The sequence below is a fragment of the Cynocephalus volans genome, chromosome 6 (genome assembly GCF_027409185.1).
Source record: "Cynocephalus volans isolate mCynVol1 chromosome 6, mCynVol1.pri, whole genome shotgun sequence".
Classification (NCBI taxonomy): domain Eukaryota; kingdom Metazoa; phylum Chordata; class Mammalia; order Dermoptera; family Cynocephalidae; genus Cynocephalus; species Cynocephalus volans.
Window position 1 is genome coordinate 46909629 of NC_084465.1, and position 19699 is coordinate 46929327.

The following is a 19699-nucleotide window of genomic DNA, read 5'->3' on the forward strand; positions in this document are numbered from 1 at the left end:
CTCACCTGGGCTGAGAATTCAGCCTTCTCAAGTTCTCCAACTCTTACAGTTAAGTCTTCTGACTTGACTTCAGCTCTTTCTGCCCTCTAGATAAAGGAGATGAGAGTCTCTATAAACACACCCCCAAGGAGGCCCTCTGATTCTCATACTTTGTTTGGAATCAGTGATTGATTGTCCTAAACCTGTCATTTTCTCTCAGAGACATTCAACAACAGCCACATATTCCTATAACTCCCATATCTCTCAATGCTAGAAATACTACTCAAGTCCCTGCCTCCCCTTACACCTCTATCCTGTCCCAGTTCTCACAGGTGACAGTTTTAGCAGTTGGCTCACTACTGCATGCCAGGGATCATCAGTACATGTTGCACCCGGGGTCCTCATTGCCAGCTGAACAGTAGATTATCCACCTCCAGAACTGCACCTTGGGATCAACTTTTAGGTAAACTGTGTGGTATCAACTGTCTCAAGTCAGGTGCCCTAGAAGCAGAGCATAAGATGGGATTCAGCTGCATGTGATTTATTAAGACGTGTTCTTCAGGAAAACTCTTTAGGAGAGTGAAGGAAACAAGAAGAAAGTGCAGAGTAAGATGTGGGCTCGGGTGAAACAAACTTGGATTGATCCTCAGAGGAGCTCAGGAGCATAAACTGCCAGCAAACTTGTCCTGCCTCGTGATGGCAGGACCAGTCTTTTACACCCTTGTGTCAGTTGTTGACTGGGAGCTCCCCCGGGGGTGAGGTGGGAGGTCAGGGAGGGGGTGTGGGAGAGCAGTTCCCCAGAGCAAGGGTCAGCTGTGAGCTGGTGGCAGCCCCATATGCAGCAACTCATAAGGGGATCTGGGAGGGGCACCTCCAGTGACTACTGCAATTGCAAGGGTATGTGTTAAATGTTTGAAAAAGATTGCATATGGATGACTTCACATATACCTCCATCTATTAAAACCTAATCTGGAGGTACTGTTTCTTATTTACATTTCTGACTCTAGTGCAAGATTCTAAATTCCTCTGTGGTAGGGGCTCTGTCCTGTTCATCTTGGCATTCCTAATTCAGAAGCTGGCACTTAATTGTTACTAAACAAGCATTTTTCAAATGAAGGGAAGTTTGGGGTAGATCACAGAGCACCTTAAACTCCAGGCTAAGTAATTTGGGCTTTATTCTGTTGGCAGCTAGAAAGAGTTTGAAATGCTTTGTTGGCAGCGGTAAGTAGTATGTGTTGGACCAGGGAAAGAAAGGAGAGAGTAGCCAAGAGACTATTGCAGCAACACAAGCAAAAAGTAACAAGAGGTGGAATTTGAGTGGAGGCTGTGAGTGTGGAGAGGCAGATGCGAAAGTTATTAAAGAGGTATTATCTGCAGGGCCCAGATAGCCTCAGGCTGACGTCCAGTATAGAGACTGTCAGGAATTCTAATCAACCAAGAGTGTTAGGAGTTTTGTACTTATATGCCCCCAGCAGACAGAAGAGGTGCATTTCTCAGATCTGCACAGAAGAAATACCTAGAAAATAAATCCATGTGGGTTTTTTCATTGTCATGCACAATTAGGCAAAATCCATAAAGTGGGCATAGGAATATTGTTTTCCCCCCATATTTTGGCCAGAACTCTACAGTCATATCTGAGTAAAGCCAACGTCATCAATGTGGAATTTGCTCAGTTTGTTGGCACGTGGGGCACTTCAAATAAAAGTGGCTTCCAGTGACACTGCTTTCAAACCACTCATTCTATAGAGCAACATATGTTCCAAAGCTGCAGTTTCAGCATGTTATTCTCAGCTGGATTCTGGACTGTATCCTGGTTGGAATAATTTATCCGTGATTCAAATGGATCATATACACACCAGAAAATATGGGGTTTTTTTCTTCCTGAACTCTTCCAGGCCTTGACTGTAGGCAAAGCTATTTACATTCCTCTCCCATTTTAGAACTCAGTGACTTTCGGCCAGGCGCCTGCTCTTCACATTGTTTTCCGAGAGCCCATTCCTGGGAACCCTGCTACGTGGACTGGACCTGGATTCGCCAGGGTTCTCCCTGGGGCTGGCTTGAGATTTGCTGTCAACAACATTCCCTTTCCCATGGACTTCACCATTGCCATTCGCTATGAAGCTCAGGTATCTGTTAACTCCAGCTTCTTAGGTGGTAAAAAGCTGACAGAAACACATTCGCAAACTAAGTGTTTCCATTTCAGCCTTGCTAGAGTAGGCCATCATAAAATGATTTGCAAAAAGTAGAACATCTGGAGAGCATTATAAACCAGAGCTTCCTAAAGATACTGAGCAACACAAGGAGCCAGATGTGCATGTGCTTGGAGAGAAGCTAAGACTGGAGTTATATATGTCAGATATACAAGGTTTAAGGAAGTGGTGACTGAATGTTTGCCTAAGAACAGTACACAATTAAAATAACACAAGTCCTGCTCTCCTGGGACTTTTTTCCTAAAAATTTAATAAACCAACGCATATGCAGAGATTCAGACTCATAAGGGCTACAGCAAAGGCAATTATTTGAATTTGGATTTTATCCTGCAACAAGAGCAAGACTAAAAGCACACTGCCCCTCTTGCCTCCCACTACCAAACTACCACCCCACCCTCTAACCCACCCCACCACCTTTTGAGAAATATCTAGGACAGAATAGAAACATATCAGAAAAATGTGAGTACTTGATCTTCAGCAGTAGTTCTTAACCTTTTCTTTGGTAATCTGAAACCCACTGACCATCTCCCTTGAAAAATGTTTTATATGGCTAGAGGCAGAGAGTGGTGCCAGAGGCCCCCAAGCCCCACTAGGTGCCACATGCTGTAGGCAGTCACTGTGTGTCACATGACCAGAGCTGCTGATCCACTATGAAACTCTTATATGACATAATTCTCTATCTCTTACTTACAAATGAAAGCCAAGAGACTTCAATCAATTTTTGACTCAGTGAGTATGATAAGAAAGCCATTAAGAAGAGAAAAAATGTATTAATTTATCCATACAGAGAATATATCCCTGATAGTTTTAAAAAGCTTTTCCAAATTGTAAGGTTTCCAGAATATAGCTAATTAGTACATTGGCTCTCACTCACGTGCACTCTCTCTCTCTATATATATATATCCTTTTGTGAAGGATTCTAAAGTATTATTCTTTGCTCTGTGATCCAGGGATGTGATGAATTAATCAACACTTCAGGAGGTGGGGGTTGAAGATTAGACCTGTTGGGGACAGGGTTAGGGTTTTCCCAGGCCCATGAACTATAGCCGTAGCCAGAAACAACATTATTTCTGCCTGGATCACAATTTACATGCCAGAGAGTTGGGCCTGGTAGTGAACCTTTAAGACTTCTTTCAACTCCAAAACTCTATTTTCCAAGTGGACTATGGGTTGCGAATTCAACTCCGTGCACTATCCATTAGGTACATGTGTGTATGTGCAAAGCGATTCCCTACATCCTCACAGTGACATGCTCTGATGTCATGCCTGTCTAGTCTGCAGCTGACTGGGCTGTCCAGATCGTGGTTAGCGCCCCCGGAGAGAGCAAGTACTGCACACACAAGACTCCAGAGCCACAGCCTCAGGCTTTTGCCTTACCAGCGGCTGCCAGGTATGCTTGGGACCTGTCCTCAAACATTGATGGTTTCTTAGAATTTTGTTCATGTATCAATAATTTGTATCTGGGAACTAAGTGGGAGAAGAGGGGTATTGAGGGAGATTATCACATTTATTAAGCACTTACTGTGTGCTGCACTATGCTTTACATTTAGTATCACATTTAATCTACATCACAACTCGATAAGGTAGATTTTGTCTTCATCAGATGAAGAGAAAGTTGGAAAGAAGATTGCTTCTATGACTTGCCAAAGTCCTGTGCCCGGCATGAAGGAGACCAGGATTCCAGCCCAGATATCCCAACTCCCAATCTTGAACATTTCTTTTCCATTCCCCAGATGGCTTTGAAATGTGAGAAAGTGAAATGCTGTAAGGTAAAAGTAAAATATTCGTCTTGAGTACTCTCAACAGCTGAGAGTCTCTGAGGTAAAAGGCTACCAATTTTGAGGCCACTCATTTTGCCTCATCAGTGATTGATGGCAAAATAGAACAGAGACCCTGTTAACAATTAGCATGACAGGTAGGATGAAGGACATGTGTCCCATGCGTTCCCCAGAGCTGTCATGACAACCCTTGGCCGATAGCTCCTAAGACTTTGCTGTTTGGCACAACCCTATGGAAGAGCCACAGAGGGTCTGAGTGTGAATCAACTGTCCAGCCCCCCCCCCCCCCCCGCCCCAGTGCTGTTCTCTGCAGCAGAGCCCACTGCACAGCACAAGGACAATGCTACCAAATACTGTGGCTGCTCAGGGAAAACTGTACAAACTTTTGTCACTGAATCTTTTCTGTATTTCTCCTGATACAGGATCGTGCTGCTTCCCACACCCATCTGTTTAGAACCAGATGTACAATATTCCATAGACGTCTATTTTTCTCAGCCTTTGGATGGAGAGTCCCACGCACATTCACACATCCTGGTTGACTCTGTAAGTATCGCAGAGCTTTGTGGGTGCTTTCTTCTCAGCAGAGCACCAGGCTCATTCTTCTTTTAGACTCGGGAGGAATGTTTCTTGAAAAAATAGAGATGTATTTGTATGATTACAAAAGTCACCTAATGGAAATTGCGGATCTTATTTAACAGTACATCCCAGTAATGGTTTGAAGAGCTTTACAAATTATATGGTTTAATTTCACAGCAACCCTGTGAAATAGGTGCTATCGTTAGTTTACAGATGGCATAGCGAGGCTCAGGGACTCAGAGCTAGTGAGGGGGGAGTCAGAACACAGAGCCAGAGTGCCTCATCCCAGATCCCTGCTCTGAGCCACTACAGCATAGTGACATTACAGAAAGTTTGGGGAAGAAATCCCACTACTTCAATTATCATTATTTCGTAAGTTCCCATTTCATACATCCTATGCTTTCATGTCATTGTAATCAGTGTGCTCATGCCGTTATGTGCACAGATTTGTTTTTGCACCTCACATTACATCATAAGCATTTTCTTAAGGAATTTATGTAGTCATCTTATCATTTTTATGAGTCACCCATAACATTTCTTGACTGATGGTTTTCAGTATTTTTCCCCCACAGAGTTGAGCATGGGTGTTCCTTCCAAACCTCTTTTCTGTGCAGCCCCACAGACCCAGGATTGTCACTGTCAACTGACTTAATTTACTTATCTATTACCCTATTCTTGGGCATGTGAGTTGCTTCTATTTTTCACTGCTGTGTATATTCGATACATATTTTTAAATGTTTTCAAATAATTCCTACTTTGTCCAAGGTTTTATGGCTCTTGAAATAATTTGTCAAATTATTTTCTGGAAGGTATTCCCCACTAAATTTTCATGATTATCAGTAACTTATGAAGATACCAGTTTCATCCCACCTGCAGCAGAATTGTAGAGAATTGTGTGGGATTTTTTAAAAAGTAATTTTGTGGATAAAAATCAGATTGTCTTGTTAAAATTGCATTTTTGAATATTTGTAAGAATCTTCTAATATCATGATTTAATTGGCAAACTCTGGCACTGCAAAGTTTTATGGGAACACAGCATACCCATTTGTTTACATATTATCTGTAGTTGCTTTCAAATTAAAAGGCAGAGTTGAGTAATTGCACAGAGACCTTATGGCCCACAAAGCCAAAAATATTTACTATCTGGCCCTTTAGAGGAAGTTTGTTGACCCCTGATTTAATGAGGTGTATATCCATGCTTTGTAAATTGTGTCTTCAAAGTTCAATTTTTAACCATTGAAGACTTGAAATGTATACCTTAGAACTTTGTTATATCTCCATTTACAGAGAATTCAGTATGAGGCAGGTATATGAGGGGTCCTCAAAAAGTTAATGGAAAGATTCATGTTATCTTTTAATTCTACTTTTCCACAAACTTTTAAAAGTGCCCTCATATCTTAGATTTTATTCAACATCTCACCTATCATAATATCAAAAAAAGCATTGTTTTAAGATTATTTAACCAAACACAAGGTTGCAAGATTTAGCAAAAAAGTGAAGGGAGGGAGAGAAGGAGGGAGGGAGGGAGGGAGAGAAGGAAGGAAGGAAGGAAGGAAGGAAGGAAGGAAGGAAGGAAGGAAGGAAGGAAGGAAGGAAGGAAGGAAGGAAGGAAGGAAGGAAACAGGAGGCCCAGTTAAATTTGAATTTCAGAAAAACAATAATTTTTTGTATAAGTATGTCCCAAATATTGCCCTCAAATATTATGTGGGGCATTCTTATATGAAAAATTATTCATTGTTTCTCTGAAATCCAGTTTCAACTGGGTGATCTGTATTTTATCTGGCAACTTTAATCAAAGGTCTAAATCCTGCATTTGGAGGGCTGAGGTGCAGTTCTACCACATTTGTGGTAGAAATGAAGTAGAAAATAAAAATGAACTCTTGAGCAGGAATTTTAAGCTATCATTATTTCCCTATCCATACAATGCATCTTCTCTGCCAAGAAGCTTTAAATAGAACTGCGCTCATGAACCAACATATGAGCTACCAAAAAAAGAAAATCAAATCCAACAGGTTTAATTCGGGGCAAAGAATGCCAAAAGTTGGGAACCCAGGAAGAGTAAAGAAATAGACAGGAAGAAACTAATGCAGTTCCATATCACTAAGGGATATTATTATTGTAATAATCATGAAACTCAAATTTATAAGAGTCCAGATAATACTCATTTTAAATCCATATCCTAAATATTTCTGAACTTTGTAAATTCCAAAGATTATCACTTGATGCCTCTACCCAAATTATCCCTTCATCCTCCGTTCCCTGGGTGTGCATGGGCCAAGAACTGTGCTGGTCCTGGGCTACAAAATATGGTCTGGCCCTCAGAGAATTCTCATCCTGATACGGAAGACAGACATAGAAGTAAAATCATTACAATGATGTTTGGTAAGTGCAATAAGTGAATACTTTGAAATTAATTTTAAAATAAATCCCTTTGATCACTTTTCAAGCAATCATTCTCTTACATATAGCTATTGAAAACCCTGAAACCTGAATAAAAATTAAGAGAACAAACTGATCTTGGCAAACTGTCAGAAACCTTAGAAGAGGTCCTAGATCCCTGTTTTAGGTCAGATTCCCTAAGAGAAGCTGAGACAGGACTCAGGTGCATGTGATTTATGGAGGGTGAAGAGGAATGAGGAAAACAGAAGAGAATAGGAGAAGGAACCAAGCAAGGATGTGGTCTCCACCGAAGTGTGGCCTCAGTCTGACCCTACAGGGAGCTCTAGAGCATGAATTGTACCACAGGATTGAATCCATGTGGAGGAAAAGGGGTGGGCCTATATGTGCCCAAGTCATTGGCTACAGGCTCAGCACCACCTCCACCCACCCCTCTGTGAGTGCAAGAACTCCTGGACAAGGTGGCTGCATGCAGTTTTCTGGAAACGAGGGCAGCTATGAGACTTTAGGAGTTAATGCCACAGCAGTTGAAGGATGGGTACACCAACCTGCCAAAGAGGATCCAGCCTGGGGACCCACAGTGTCCACTGTGGTCCCTGACCCGGATGTGCAGTGGGAGGAAGCCATTGCACGTTTCATTTTACAGACTGATGTGGTTAATGCTGCATTCCAATGTCGCTGCTCTGGGAAGATAAGATATGCAACTGCTTGAGACTTGGTCCTTTCAAAGTTCATTCTTCTCTGCAGACAGATTAACATTTGCATCCAAGACCAGCATACATTACCAAGAAGACCAAATAAAACCTTTGTTCCTCCCTGGGTTCTCCTTCTGCACACATACTTTTTGTTTGGCAAGCGTAATGAGACAGTCGAAATTTGTTTTTAGTCACCCAGTTTACATGATGTATGCTTCCATAAAACTGTGTTTAGAGTCAAAAGTATATTAGGCATTCTACAATATAAAACTGCCCTTCTTTTTAAATCGTGTAATGGGCTATACTTGGTAAACACAAAGTCCTTAGAAGTTTCTAGAAGAAAAAGTGAGTCATGGCATTACAAAATCCTATAGCTGACAGGCACTCTTGTCATCTGGTCCATCTGCTTGTTTCCAGGAATGGCCAACTCTAAACCGGCTCAGACCAATAGCTGTAAATAATCTCTGGTTGGCTGCCCTCATCCCAACCCCAGACCATCTGGCTTTCTTCTTTGTCTCTCCCCATTTGGTTTGTGTTTGGAGAATTCAGAGTCATTTTAGCATCATCCTAAAGATATGATAGTAGAAGTGTAAAAACAGTATCTTTTTTATTGAACAAATTTTTATGAATCACCGATATAATTCAACACTGTGGTAGACACAAGTGTAAACAAGACACGCACCATCACTGCCACCCCAGGCATTCCTCTCTGGAGGGGAAATGCAGACTAGCAGGCACTACTGCATGGGGTGGGAGGTTCTGGGGGCTGTGGCAGGACACTGACCCGAAAGCTCAGTATGACTCATGCAACAGTTCTCAACCTCATCTGACCCAACGTCCCCTTTTTACTACAAATCAATGTGATATGCTAATATTAATACAAAGGAAGAGAAAAACGAAAGTAATTGATAAAGAAATAATCTGTACTTCAGTATGTATGCACACAGGCCTGAATATACTAGAAGACCTAAGGAAGTAGGAAGATGCCCATATACATAAAATCACTATACATGAGACAGCCATGAAAACAGGTGTGTTATAAACGTGATTTTACAGATGGGGGAGACAAGCACATTAAATTTCAGTCGAGAGGAAGAGAGCGAAGAAAGCAAGCACAGGACACACCTTTCACAGCAATTCCTCTTCCTGCGTAAGCACCAAGAGTCAAGGACATTTGTTAACCCCAGGTCAGACCAGAGTTTGGGAGGCTCCAGTCCCTTTGCTGAGGTCTATTATCTCTGTGAAGTAAGAGGAGTAAGAGGCAAGGACATATGCTGAGAGTGCAGCAAGAATGAGGTTAGACATTTGAGGAGCAGGAGACACTTTGAAATAGTCACCTAGGTTGAGAGTCTTAGGGAAAGACTGCAGATGGTTGAAGTGAAGGGCCATGGAAACGAGCTGCGATATGGACAACGCAAAAAGAAGGCCAGGGGAGATTTATCTGTGCTCCCGGGCTCAATCCAATCCTCCCAATTGCTTGGGACTGAAGATTGACTTGCCAAGTTAAAGCATGTCTTCAATGCTGTTTTTAACACCAGTTGTTCAAAATGACCAACTTGATGTGGTCAGTATGCTTTACCAACACACTCTCTACTCCATCATCCAAAGCCATTCATAAGCATTTCAAATAGTATTAGGTCATGATTTAGATCAAATCTTCTCAAAAATATAACTGAATAGCTTTTCTTCACATAGATATTAAACTTGAGATGATTCCTTTTTGAGAATCAGCCTACAATGATGCATTTGTCCCCACGATAGCTATATATGTGGCTTAAGCCAGCAAGTCCCACAATGCATCTGTGAAATTTTGGTTTTATGAAGTATTAATAAATACTATGGTATTTGGATATAGGACCAAGTGGTTAAATAAATGTGGGAACACTGAGTTTAGAATGTATCTTTCAGAACTTCTCAGAGCCTCTAATATGTTAATCTATGTGTGAATCTCCAAAAGGCCTATATAGTTTGATGTAGAACACCACTGTTTATATGTAATTGACAAAACTTCAAGGAAAATTTTGTGGAATTAGTATTCCACAGTGACACTGTGGGATGCACTGTCTGAGCCATAATTTCTTGATTTATCACAAGTAACCTAGTTAAAATTCTTTCGAATTGAAGAAAAACTTATTAGCAAGTAAAAAAATATAATAATGAAAGCAAAAAGATAAAGGCTAATTTTATTTTTGTTGCCATAAGTCAATAAATGTAGATATCTAGTTAACGATTTTTTAATAAATTGAAAATCTTAATATCTTCAGTCCTGAACAATTTAAAGGATTGGATTGACTTTCTTTTGAACCATTATTCTCATCGATCTATTATTTTATATAACTAGAATCCTGAACAGCAGAAAATTCACACATAACTCTTTTTTTCCCATTATTTCAAAAGCTTGGCCTTGTTCCCCAAATCAATTCATTGGAGAATTTCTGCAGCAAGGAGGACTTCGATGAGTATCAGCTGCACAGCTGTGTTGAAATTGCCTCGGAAATGGAACCTCCAGTGCTCCCTGGTGCATGTGAAAGGCTTATAGTCAGCATGTCTGCCAAGCTACACAATGGGGCAGTGGGTGAGTATCTGTTTAATGGGCTCCACTGAAGCACTGATATCTGTACAAATGCTTTTTGGCATGCGAGTGAATCAATTTATTTTAGCATCCACTCTAAGCAATAACCAAAATAGCCATCACCCAATGATTAGATACACAGAGCAGGCTGCTGATGTGTTAGAATCACAATTCACAGGACAGTAAGTGTATAAAAGAGGAACTCTGCAGTAGCATTGGAATGCTAGATTGCTGGAACCATGGTCCTAAAATATTCATTAGGAATGCTAGAATTTTAGGACTGAAAGGAACTCTAACCAACTTCTTTCATCCTCAAACCTTCATTTAATAAATGAGAGTATCAGGGTCCAAAAACATTATGTAACTTTCCTACTTCACTTAGCTGTAGGGGAGGGTTTCTCAACCTAGGCACCATTGAAATTTTGAGCTGAATAGTTCTCTGTTGCAGGAGGCTGCCCTGTGCATTATAGGCTGTTTAGCAGCATCCTTGCTCACTTGATACAAATATCACCCTCCCTGAGTTGTGACATCCAAAACTGTCACCAAACTTTGTCAAATGTCCCTGGGGGGGCAAAATTGTCCCCCAGCTGAGAACCACTACTATAGAGTGTCAGCTACAATGAGAGCTGGGCTTCCTGAGTTCTAGGCAAATGCTTTTTCCATTAGGACAGAGCTATGAATTAAGACTACTCACTATGTCATGAAGTATATGGAATAGGGGAAATCAAAAACCAGTGAGTATACTCCAGCACCAACATAGAACATCAGGAATTGATGTAATAATAATACCAATAGCAATAATTACATTAGAATAATTAATTACTTTAAACAATTTATCCTAAGCCTTTTATTAATGTGTTAAGTAATGTTTATTGAGGACTTACTATGTGCCAAACACTGTTGTAAGTACTTCATAGGCTTTATGGCCTTTGATCCATACCACAGTCCCATGAGGTAGATTCTATATCATCCCATTTAACAGACGAGGAAGTTGAGGATTAGAGAGGTGTCAACTGAAGGACAGGTTAACTAAAGCTACTAGCAGGGTGAGGTGCTTTTCTGCCACTTCCTTCACCTTTACCTCCCTTCCTTTGTTCCTGCAGCCTGCAAGTGTCACCCGCAGGGCTCAGTCGGGTCCGGCTGCAGCCGACTTGGAGGCCAGTGCCAGTGTAAACCTGGTGTGGTTGGGCGCTGCTGTGACAGGTGCTCAACTGGAAGCTATGGTTTGGGGCATCGTGGCTGTCACTGTACGTAGCAAAAAAAAACCAGGGGAAACATACTTGTTCACAACCTTGATGTTTTGAAGGCAGGAAAAACAATGTGGGGAGTTTTAAAGGGGAGGAGATTGGGAGCTTGACCACATCATTCAGACTATGTATTTAGTTAAAATGTTCTGAAAATTTTTCTACTGTACTTCATCCATTCAATGGGCACCGGCTGTGTACGAAGCTCTGTTAAGAACCACGAATGATAAACAAAACATGGTTTGTGCTTCTGGAAGTTTGCAGTCTATATCAAAGGGGTGGTAGTCCAGGTGGAATGTGGGAACACCATGAAGGGAGTGGCTGTGCAAATCCAGCTTTGTGATCTAGCGTGTAAGCCCAGTGGCTGGGAAGGCTAAAATGACAATGAGATTGGGAAGTCAAGAAAGGGACAACATTGTCATCACAGGCAAGATCTCCCTCACTGATAATATTACCGTTTTTGATGCTAGGGTTGCAAACAGCTTTTGAACTCATTCTTTGAGTCACCATTAATAAGAGATGGAGCTTCATCCATAGTTGATACTTTAGCTCTCACGGCTGTCATGTTCAGAGTATATAGTTTTCTGTTCATAGTGTAAGCCATTATGTGGAAATACTATTCCCCACAGAAACCTACCTTAGGAACCAAGACAACCTACATACAGGTAAGTTAATTTTCCTTTCAGTTAAGGGAACATACCTTTTCAGCATCGCTTGGGCATGGCTGCCTACCCAGCAAACTGTGCATAGGTCCATCATTGGCTTTTCTTTTCTTTCTTAAAGAAAGTTATGAAGCACTTGAGCTGCACAAATGGGTCTACACAAAGGAGAAAACATTTCTTCCATATACCACCCCATCAAACGAGCAGGCATCACATTTTTGTACAGGGAAGATTGGCTCAGGGGATTTAATAATTTTATCAGAAAGGGATTGGACCTCTGATATATTGTCTAGGAATAAGAAAAATCTGACCATCTTGAGAAGGGTTCTTACATTTTATGTAGTTTCATATACACAGTCATCAAAAACATGTTGCTTGTTTGGTTCCTGGGTATTGACAACAAATGTTCACAAGCCCTAGTTGTTCACAACATGCTGTGTAGTGAATGAATCAGTGAATTGTTATTTAACCTTTACCTGGTATTCATTCTATGCCAGGCTCTGTTCTAAGCACTGTACAGCCTCACTTCACTCACCTGCATGGGGCAGGGAATGCAAAATCAGAACTGTAGCCCTTTCACCACCACAACACCTATCTCCACCCCATCATGCTTCTCTGCTTTATCCAGCATGTCACTGCCACCCTCAAGGCTCAAAGAACGCTGTATGTGACCAAATAACAGGACAGTGCCCCTGCCATGGAGAGGTGGCTGGCCGCCGTTGTGATCGGTGCCTGGCAGGCTACTTTGGATTTCCCACCTGCCACCCTTGCTCTTGCAATGGGTTTGCTGAACTTTGTGATCCAGAGACAGGATCGTGCTTCAATTGTGGAGGCTTTACAACTGGAAGAAACTGTGAAAGGTATGGAATGCATATGCAGTTTGACTCTTAGTTTTTAAAATTTTGTTCTGATCTCATGATGAAGGACCACTGAATAGAGTCTCAACGGTATTTTAGTGTAGAATAACTACTATTGGTGGGGGAGATAATTGTTCCATTGTCCTTCAAGACCATCTTTCAGACCAGAAAGTGTCTGATTAAATCAATAACACATTTGTCTGGCACATTGCTCTTAATGTTATTCAAATGTTGTATAAAAATCAAGTGCTATTATATTGAGTTTAATGACTATGCCTTCAGACTCTCGATAGAAAACAAAAAAATATTTCACAGAGCAAATGAGCATCTTCTAAAATACAGAGTTTTTACATTTGCACCGTTGTAAAGCATAGCAAATCCACACTGGCTAACTATCGAGCTTTTCCTGGAAACATTTTGGTAAAAGGAAATTGCCTTGACAGGTGCATCGATGGTTACTATGGAAATCCTCCTTCAGGACAGTCCTGTCGTCCTTGCCCATGTCCAGATGTGCCCTCAAGCAATCAGTATTTTGCCCATTCCTGTTATCAGAATCCTTGGGGCTCAGATGTAATCTGCAATTGTCTTCAAGGTTATGCGGGTACGTAATATGGTTCATGATGGTTTTTTTCCTTCTATATCACATTACAATCCGAAAATCGATCACATGTTCATAATTTATCTGCTTTAGAAAAATGAGTGGTGCAGAATATTAGTTAATGGTAAGAAGACACAATTTACTAAGTTGCTACTTTACTGAGCAAAAAATTTGAATGATTCAAAAACCAAAGACAATTAAAAGCTCATTTCACTATAATTGTTTTAAAATAATGTTCTAGAAAATTAACTGACCAAGTGAGAGCAAGTCAAATTAATTTATTTGAAGTAAAATCATCATGTTGAAGGAAGTGCTTTTTACAAGGGTATAGGGAAAATACAGCCAAAAAGTCAAGTTAAGAAACAAGGGGAACAGAGTCAAACAGGATATCTGTGGTTATGCACCTGGGCCCCGGCCCGAGGCAAAGGGCGGATAGTTCCCAGAAATAGACAAGTCAGTTAAAGTTTCAAGAGTGCCCCTCAGCTGTTTCAAGGACTCCCACTTGACCGAAGTTCACCCCTGGCTTGATTTAAACTAACCAATTACCTTGCTTCTCGCTTCTGTACCCGCGCTTTTTGCTATAAAAAGGACCCAGGAGCTCTACTCGGCGCGCCAGTCTTTCGAAAGACTGAGTCGCCCGGGTACCTGTGTGTTCAATAAACCTCTTGTTTTTGCATCCGAAGCCGTGGTTTCGCTGTTCCTTGGGAGGGTCTCCCTGAACTGACTGACTACCCACTGCGGGAGTCTTTCATTTGGGGGCTCGTCCGGGATCGGAGACCCCCACCCAGGGACCACCGACCCACCAACGGGAGGTAAGCTGGCCAGCAGTCGTTCTGTGTCTCGTTTCTGTGTCTCGTCTCTGTGTCTGACTCAGTGATTTCGACTGTCTTTTCTGAGCGCGCGCATTTTGGTTTCAGTTTGTTCCGGGTTAGTCGCTCTGGGAGCGAAGTGCGGGTAGCGAACAGACGTGTTCGGGGGCTCGCCACCCGGCAATCCTGGGAGACGTCCCAGGATCAGGGGAGGACCAGGGACGCCTGGTGGACCCCTTGGCAGAGGATTATTGTGTTTTGGTCTCACCGCGTCTCGGGAGGCGCGCTCTGCCATCGGACTCTTTCTTCTATTTCTACGGCACTCGGTCTCGTCGCCGTTTCTGGTTTCTTTTTGTCTTAGTTGTGATAGGTCTTTGCGTCGTCGTTCCCCTATTGGAAATTTTCGAGATGGGGCAAGGTGCCCTTACGCCCCTCTCCCTTACTCTAGATCATTGGAAAGATGTCAAAGCCAGGGCTCACAATCTGTCCATGGAGATCAAAAAAGGAAAATGGCAGACTTTCTGTTCGTCTGAGTGGCCCACATTCGGCGTAGGTTGGCCGCCAGAGGGAACCTTTGATCTTACTGTCATTTTTGCAGTTAAAAAGATTGTTTTTCAGGAGACCGGAGGACACCCGGACCAGGTTGCCTATGTCGTGGTATGGCAAGACCTCGCCCAGAATCCCCCTCCCTGGGTGCCACCCTCCAGCAAAGTCGCTGTTGTTTCGGGATCAGAAAATACTCAAAGGCCACCTACAAGGAAGCCTTCCGCCCCTCCCCAACCCCCCGTCCTCCCGACACCAGATGACCTATTTTCTCTCTCTGAAACCCCACCTTACCCGGCGGCTCCGCTGCCCCCTCTGGCCCCTCAGGGAAACAGATCGGCACCAGGCCGAGCGCCCGGTGATCCTAGCCCTGAGGGACCGGCTGCGGGGACTAGGAGCCGCCAACCTCGCAGTCCGAGAGACGGCTCCGGTCCTGACTCCACCGTAGCTTTGCCCCTCCGAGCCATAGGGCCCCCAGCTGAGCCTAATGGCTTGGTCCCTCTACAGTATTGGCCTTTTTCCTCAGCAGATCTTTACAATTGGAAGTCTAACCACCCGTCTTTTTCTGAAAAACCAGCAGGACTCACGGGACTTCTTGAGTCCCTTATGTTCTCTCACCAGCCCACTTGGGACGATTGCCAACAGCTACTCCAGATCCTCTTCACCACTGAAGAGCGAGAAAGGATTCTTCTGGAGGCCCGCAAGAACGTTCTCGGGGACAACGGGGCCCCTACACAACTCGAGAACCTCATTAATGAGGCCTTCCCCCTCAATCGACCTCAATGGGATTACAACACGGCCGAAGGTAGGGAGCGTCTTCTGGTCTACCGCCGGACTCTAGTGGCAGGTCTCAAAGGGGCAGCCCGGCGCCCCACCAATTTGGCTAAGGTAAGAGAGGTCTTGCAGGGATCGGTAGAACCCCCCTCGGTTTTCTTGGAACGCCTGATGGAGGCATATAGGAGATACACTCCGTTTGACCCCTCTTCTGAGGGACAGCAGGCGGCAGTTGCCATGGCCTTTATCGGCCAGTCAGCCCCAGATATCAAGAAAAAGTTACAAAGACTAGAGGGGCTCCAAGATTATTCCTTACAAGATTTAGTGAGAGAGGCAGAAAAGGTGTACCACAAGAGAGAGACAGAAGAGGAAAAACAAGAAAGAGAAAAAAGAGAGACAGAAGAGAGAGAGAGACGGCGCGATAGGCGCCAAGAAAAAAAAACTTGACTAGGATTTTGGCCGCAGTGGTAGGTGAAAGAGGGTCTAGAGATAGGCAGACAGGGAACCTGAGCAACCGGGCAAAGAAAACACCTAGGGATGGAAGACCCCCTCTAGACAAAGACCAATGCGCGTACTGTAAAGAGAAGGGTCACTGGGCAAGAGAATGTCCCCGGAAAAAGAACATCAGAGAAGCCAAGGTTCTATCCCTAGATGACTAGGGGAGTCGGGGTTCGGACCCCCTCCCCGAACCTAGGGTAACACTGACTGTGGAGGGGACCCCCATTGAGTTCCTGGTCGATACCGGGGCTGAACATTCGGTATTGACCCAACCCATGGGAGAAATAGAGCCTAGACGGACAGTTGTAGAAGGAGCGACAGGAAGCAACGTCTACCCCTGGACCACAAAGAGACTTTTAAAAGTTGGATATAAACAAGTAACCCACTCCTTTCTGGTCATACCCGAGTGCCCCGCTCCTCTGTTGGGCAGGGACCTCCTAACCAAACTAAAAGCTCAAATCCAGTTTTCTACAGAGGGCCCACAAGTAACATGGGGAGATCACTCTACCATGTGCCTGGTCCTAAACCTAGAAGAAGAATACCGGCTGTATGAAAAGCCGGCCTCTCCCTCCATCGACCCATCCTGGCTCCAACTTTTTCCCACCGTATGGGCAGAAAAGACAGGTATGGGACTGGCCAATAACGTCCCACCAGTAGTAGTAGAGCTGAAATCGGGTGCCTCACCGGTGGCCGTCCGACAGTATCCAATGACTAAAGAAGCCCGGGAAGGCATCAGACCCCACATCCAAAGGTTCTTAGACCTAGGGGTCTTAGTGCCCTGCCAGTCGCCCTGGAACACCCCTCTGCTACCAGTAAAAAAGCCAGGGACCAATGACTATCGGCCAGTCCAAGACTTGAGAGAAATTAACAAAAGGGTGCAAGACATTCATCCCTCAGTCCCAAACCCATACAGCCTCCTGAGTTCCCTTCCGCCTAGTCACACTTGGTACTCAGTCTTGGATCTCAAGAATGCCTTTTTTTGCCTCAAACTACACCCCAACAGCCAGCCACTGTTCGCGTTCGAGTGGAGAGACCCAGAAAAAGGGCTCTCAACCCCCAGGTCACATTACTCCAATATGTGGACGACCTCCTGGTGGCGGCTCCCACATATGAAGGCTGCAAAAAAGGGACACAGAAGCTCTTGCAGGAACTGAGTAAGTTGGGGTACCGGGTATCAGCTAAAAAGGCCCAGTTATGCCAGAAGGAGGTCACCTATTTGGGGTACCTGCTCAAAGAGGGAAAAAGATGGCTGACCCCGGCCCGGAAAGCTACAGTTATGAAGATCCCTACTCCCACAACCCCCAGGCAGGTCCGCGAATTTCTGGGTACTGCCGGATTCTGCAGGCTCTGGATTCCTGGGTTTGCTTCCCTGGCTGCACCCTTGTACCCTCTGACAAGGGAAAACATTCCTTTTACCTGGACTGAAAAGCATCAAAAGGCTTTCGACCACATAAAAGAAGCCTTGCTGTCTGCCCCCGCTTTGGCTCTCCCAGACCTCACCAAACCGTTTACTCTATACGTAGATGAAAGAGCCGGTGTGGCCCGAGGAGTGCTTACTCAGACCCTAGGACCATGGCGACGGCCAGTAGCTTATCTATCAAAAAAACTGGATCCAGTGGCCAGTGGGTGGCCAACCTGCCTAAAAGCGGTTGCTGCAGTGGCACTCCTCCTCAAAGACGCTGATAAGTTAACCTTGGGGCAAAATGTGACTGTGATTGCTTCCCACAGCCTCGAAAGTATCGTGCGGCAGCCCCCCAATCGGTGGATGACCAATGCCAGGATGACTCATTACCAGAGTTTGCTGCTAAACGAAAGGATATCTTTCGCGCCCCCTGCTGTCCTGAACCCAGCTACCCTACTACCAGTCGAGTCAGAATCCACCCCAGTACACCAATGCTCAGAAATCCTTGCTGAGGAAGCTGGGACTCGACGGGACCTGAAGGACCAGCCATTGCCCGGAGTGCCTGCCTGGTATACAGACGGTAGCAGCTTCATTGTGGAAGGTAAGCGGAGAGCAGGGGCCGCCATCGTAGATGGCAAACGGACGGTATGGGCAAGCAGCCTGCCAGAAGGGACATCAGCCCAGAAGGCCGAGCTAATCGCCTTGACGCAGGCATTACGCCTAGCCGAAGGAAAAAACATCAACATCTACACGGACAGCAGGTATGCTTTTGCCACTGCTCACATTCATGGGGCAATATATAAACAGAGGGGACTGCTCACTTCGGCTGGAAAAGACATTAAAAACAAAGAAGAAATTCTGGCTCTGCTAGAGGCCATTCACCTCCCTAAGCAGGTCGCCATTATCCACTGCCCGGGCCACCAGAGAGGAAATAACCCTGTGGCGGCCGGGAACCGGAGGGCCGACGAGGCTGCAAAACAAGCCGCCCTGTCGGTCAGGGTGCTAGCAGAAACTATAAAGCTTCAAGAGCCAATCGAGCCTGCTCAAGCTAGGACCAAGCCAAGAGAGCTCACTCCTGACCAGGGAAAAGAATTCATTCAGCGGTTACATCAGCTAACACACTTAGGACCAGAAAAGCTCCTTCAACTAACGAGCCGCACCAGCCTCTCCATCCCGAATCTCCGGTCCACCGTTCAAGAAGTCGCCAATCGGTGTCCGGCTTGTGCCATGACTAATGCGACTACCACCTACCGAGAGACCGGAAAAAGACAACGGGGAGATCGACCCGGCGTATACTGGGAAGTAGACTTTACAGAGGTAAAGCCTGGCCGGTATGGGAACAGGTATCTGCTAGTATTTGTAGATACTTTCTCTGGATGGGTAGAAGCCTTCCCTACCAAAACTGAAACGGCCCTGACTGTATGTAAAAAGATACTAGAAGAAATCCTGCCCCGTTTCGGGATCCCTAAGGTGATCGGGTCAGATAATGGCCCAGCCTTTGTTGCTCAGGTAAGCCAGGGACTGGCCACACAACTGGGGATAAATTGGAAGTACATTGTGCGTATAGGCCCCAGAGCTCAGGTCAAGTAGAGAGAATGAATAGAACCATCAAAGAGACCTTAACTAAATTGGCCTTAGAGACCGGTGGAAAAGACTGGGTGGCCCTCCTTCCCTTAGCGCTGTTCAGAGCCAGGAATACCCCTGGCCAGCTTGGTCTGACCCCTTATGAAATCCTCCACGGGGGACCCCCCCCCATACTTGAGTTGGGAGGAACACTGGGTCCCGATGATAACTTTCTTCCTGTCTTATTTACTCACTTAAAGGCTTTAGAAGTTGTAAAAACCCAGATCTGGGACCAGATCAAGGAGGTATACGAGCCAGGTGCCGTGGCCATCCCTCATCCGTTCCAGGTCGGAGACCAAGTGCTTGTTAGGCGCCATCGGACCGGCAGCCTTGAGCCTCGGTGGAAAGGCCCGTACCTGGTGCTACTGACCACACCAACAGCGGTAAAAGTAGACGGCATTGCAGCCTGGGTACATGCTTCTCACCTCAAGCCTGCGCCACCCTCCGTACCAGATGAATCCTGGGAGCTGGAGAGGACTGAT

At 44.6% G+C, this 19699-nt stretch overlaps 1 protein-coding gene across 1 annotated transcript in view; it reads left to right on the forward strand.

Moving 5' to 3' along the window:
- Positions 1–19699, forward strand: part of LAMB4 (laminin subunit beta 4) — a 98891-nt gene that overhangs the window by 44202 nt on the left and 34990 nt on the right. The window contains exons 15-21 of the mRNA XM_063100053.1: positions 1920–2105; positions 3464–3579; positions 4390–4510; positions 10033–10210; positions 11311–11454; positions 12742–12973; positions 13414–13571. Coding sequence (XP_062956123.1) covers positions 1920–2105; positions 3464–3579; positions 4390–4510; positions 10033–10210; positions 11311–11454; positions 12742–12973; positions 13414–13571 — 1135 coding nt within the window. The remainder of the gene's footprint in view (positions 1–1919; positions 2106–3463; positions 3580–4389; positions 4511–10032; positions 10211–11310; positions 11455–12741; positions 12974–13413; positions 13572–19699) is intronic.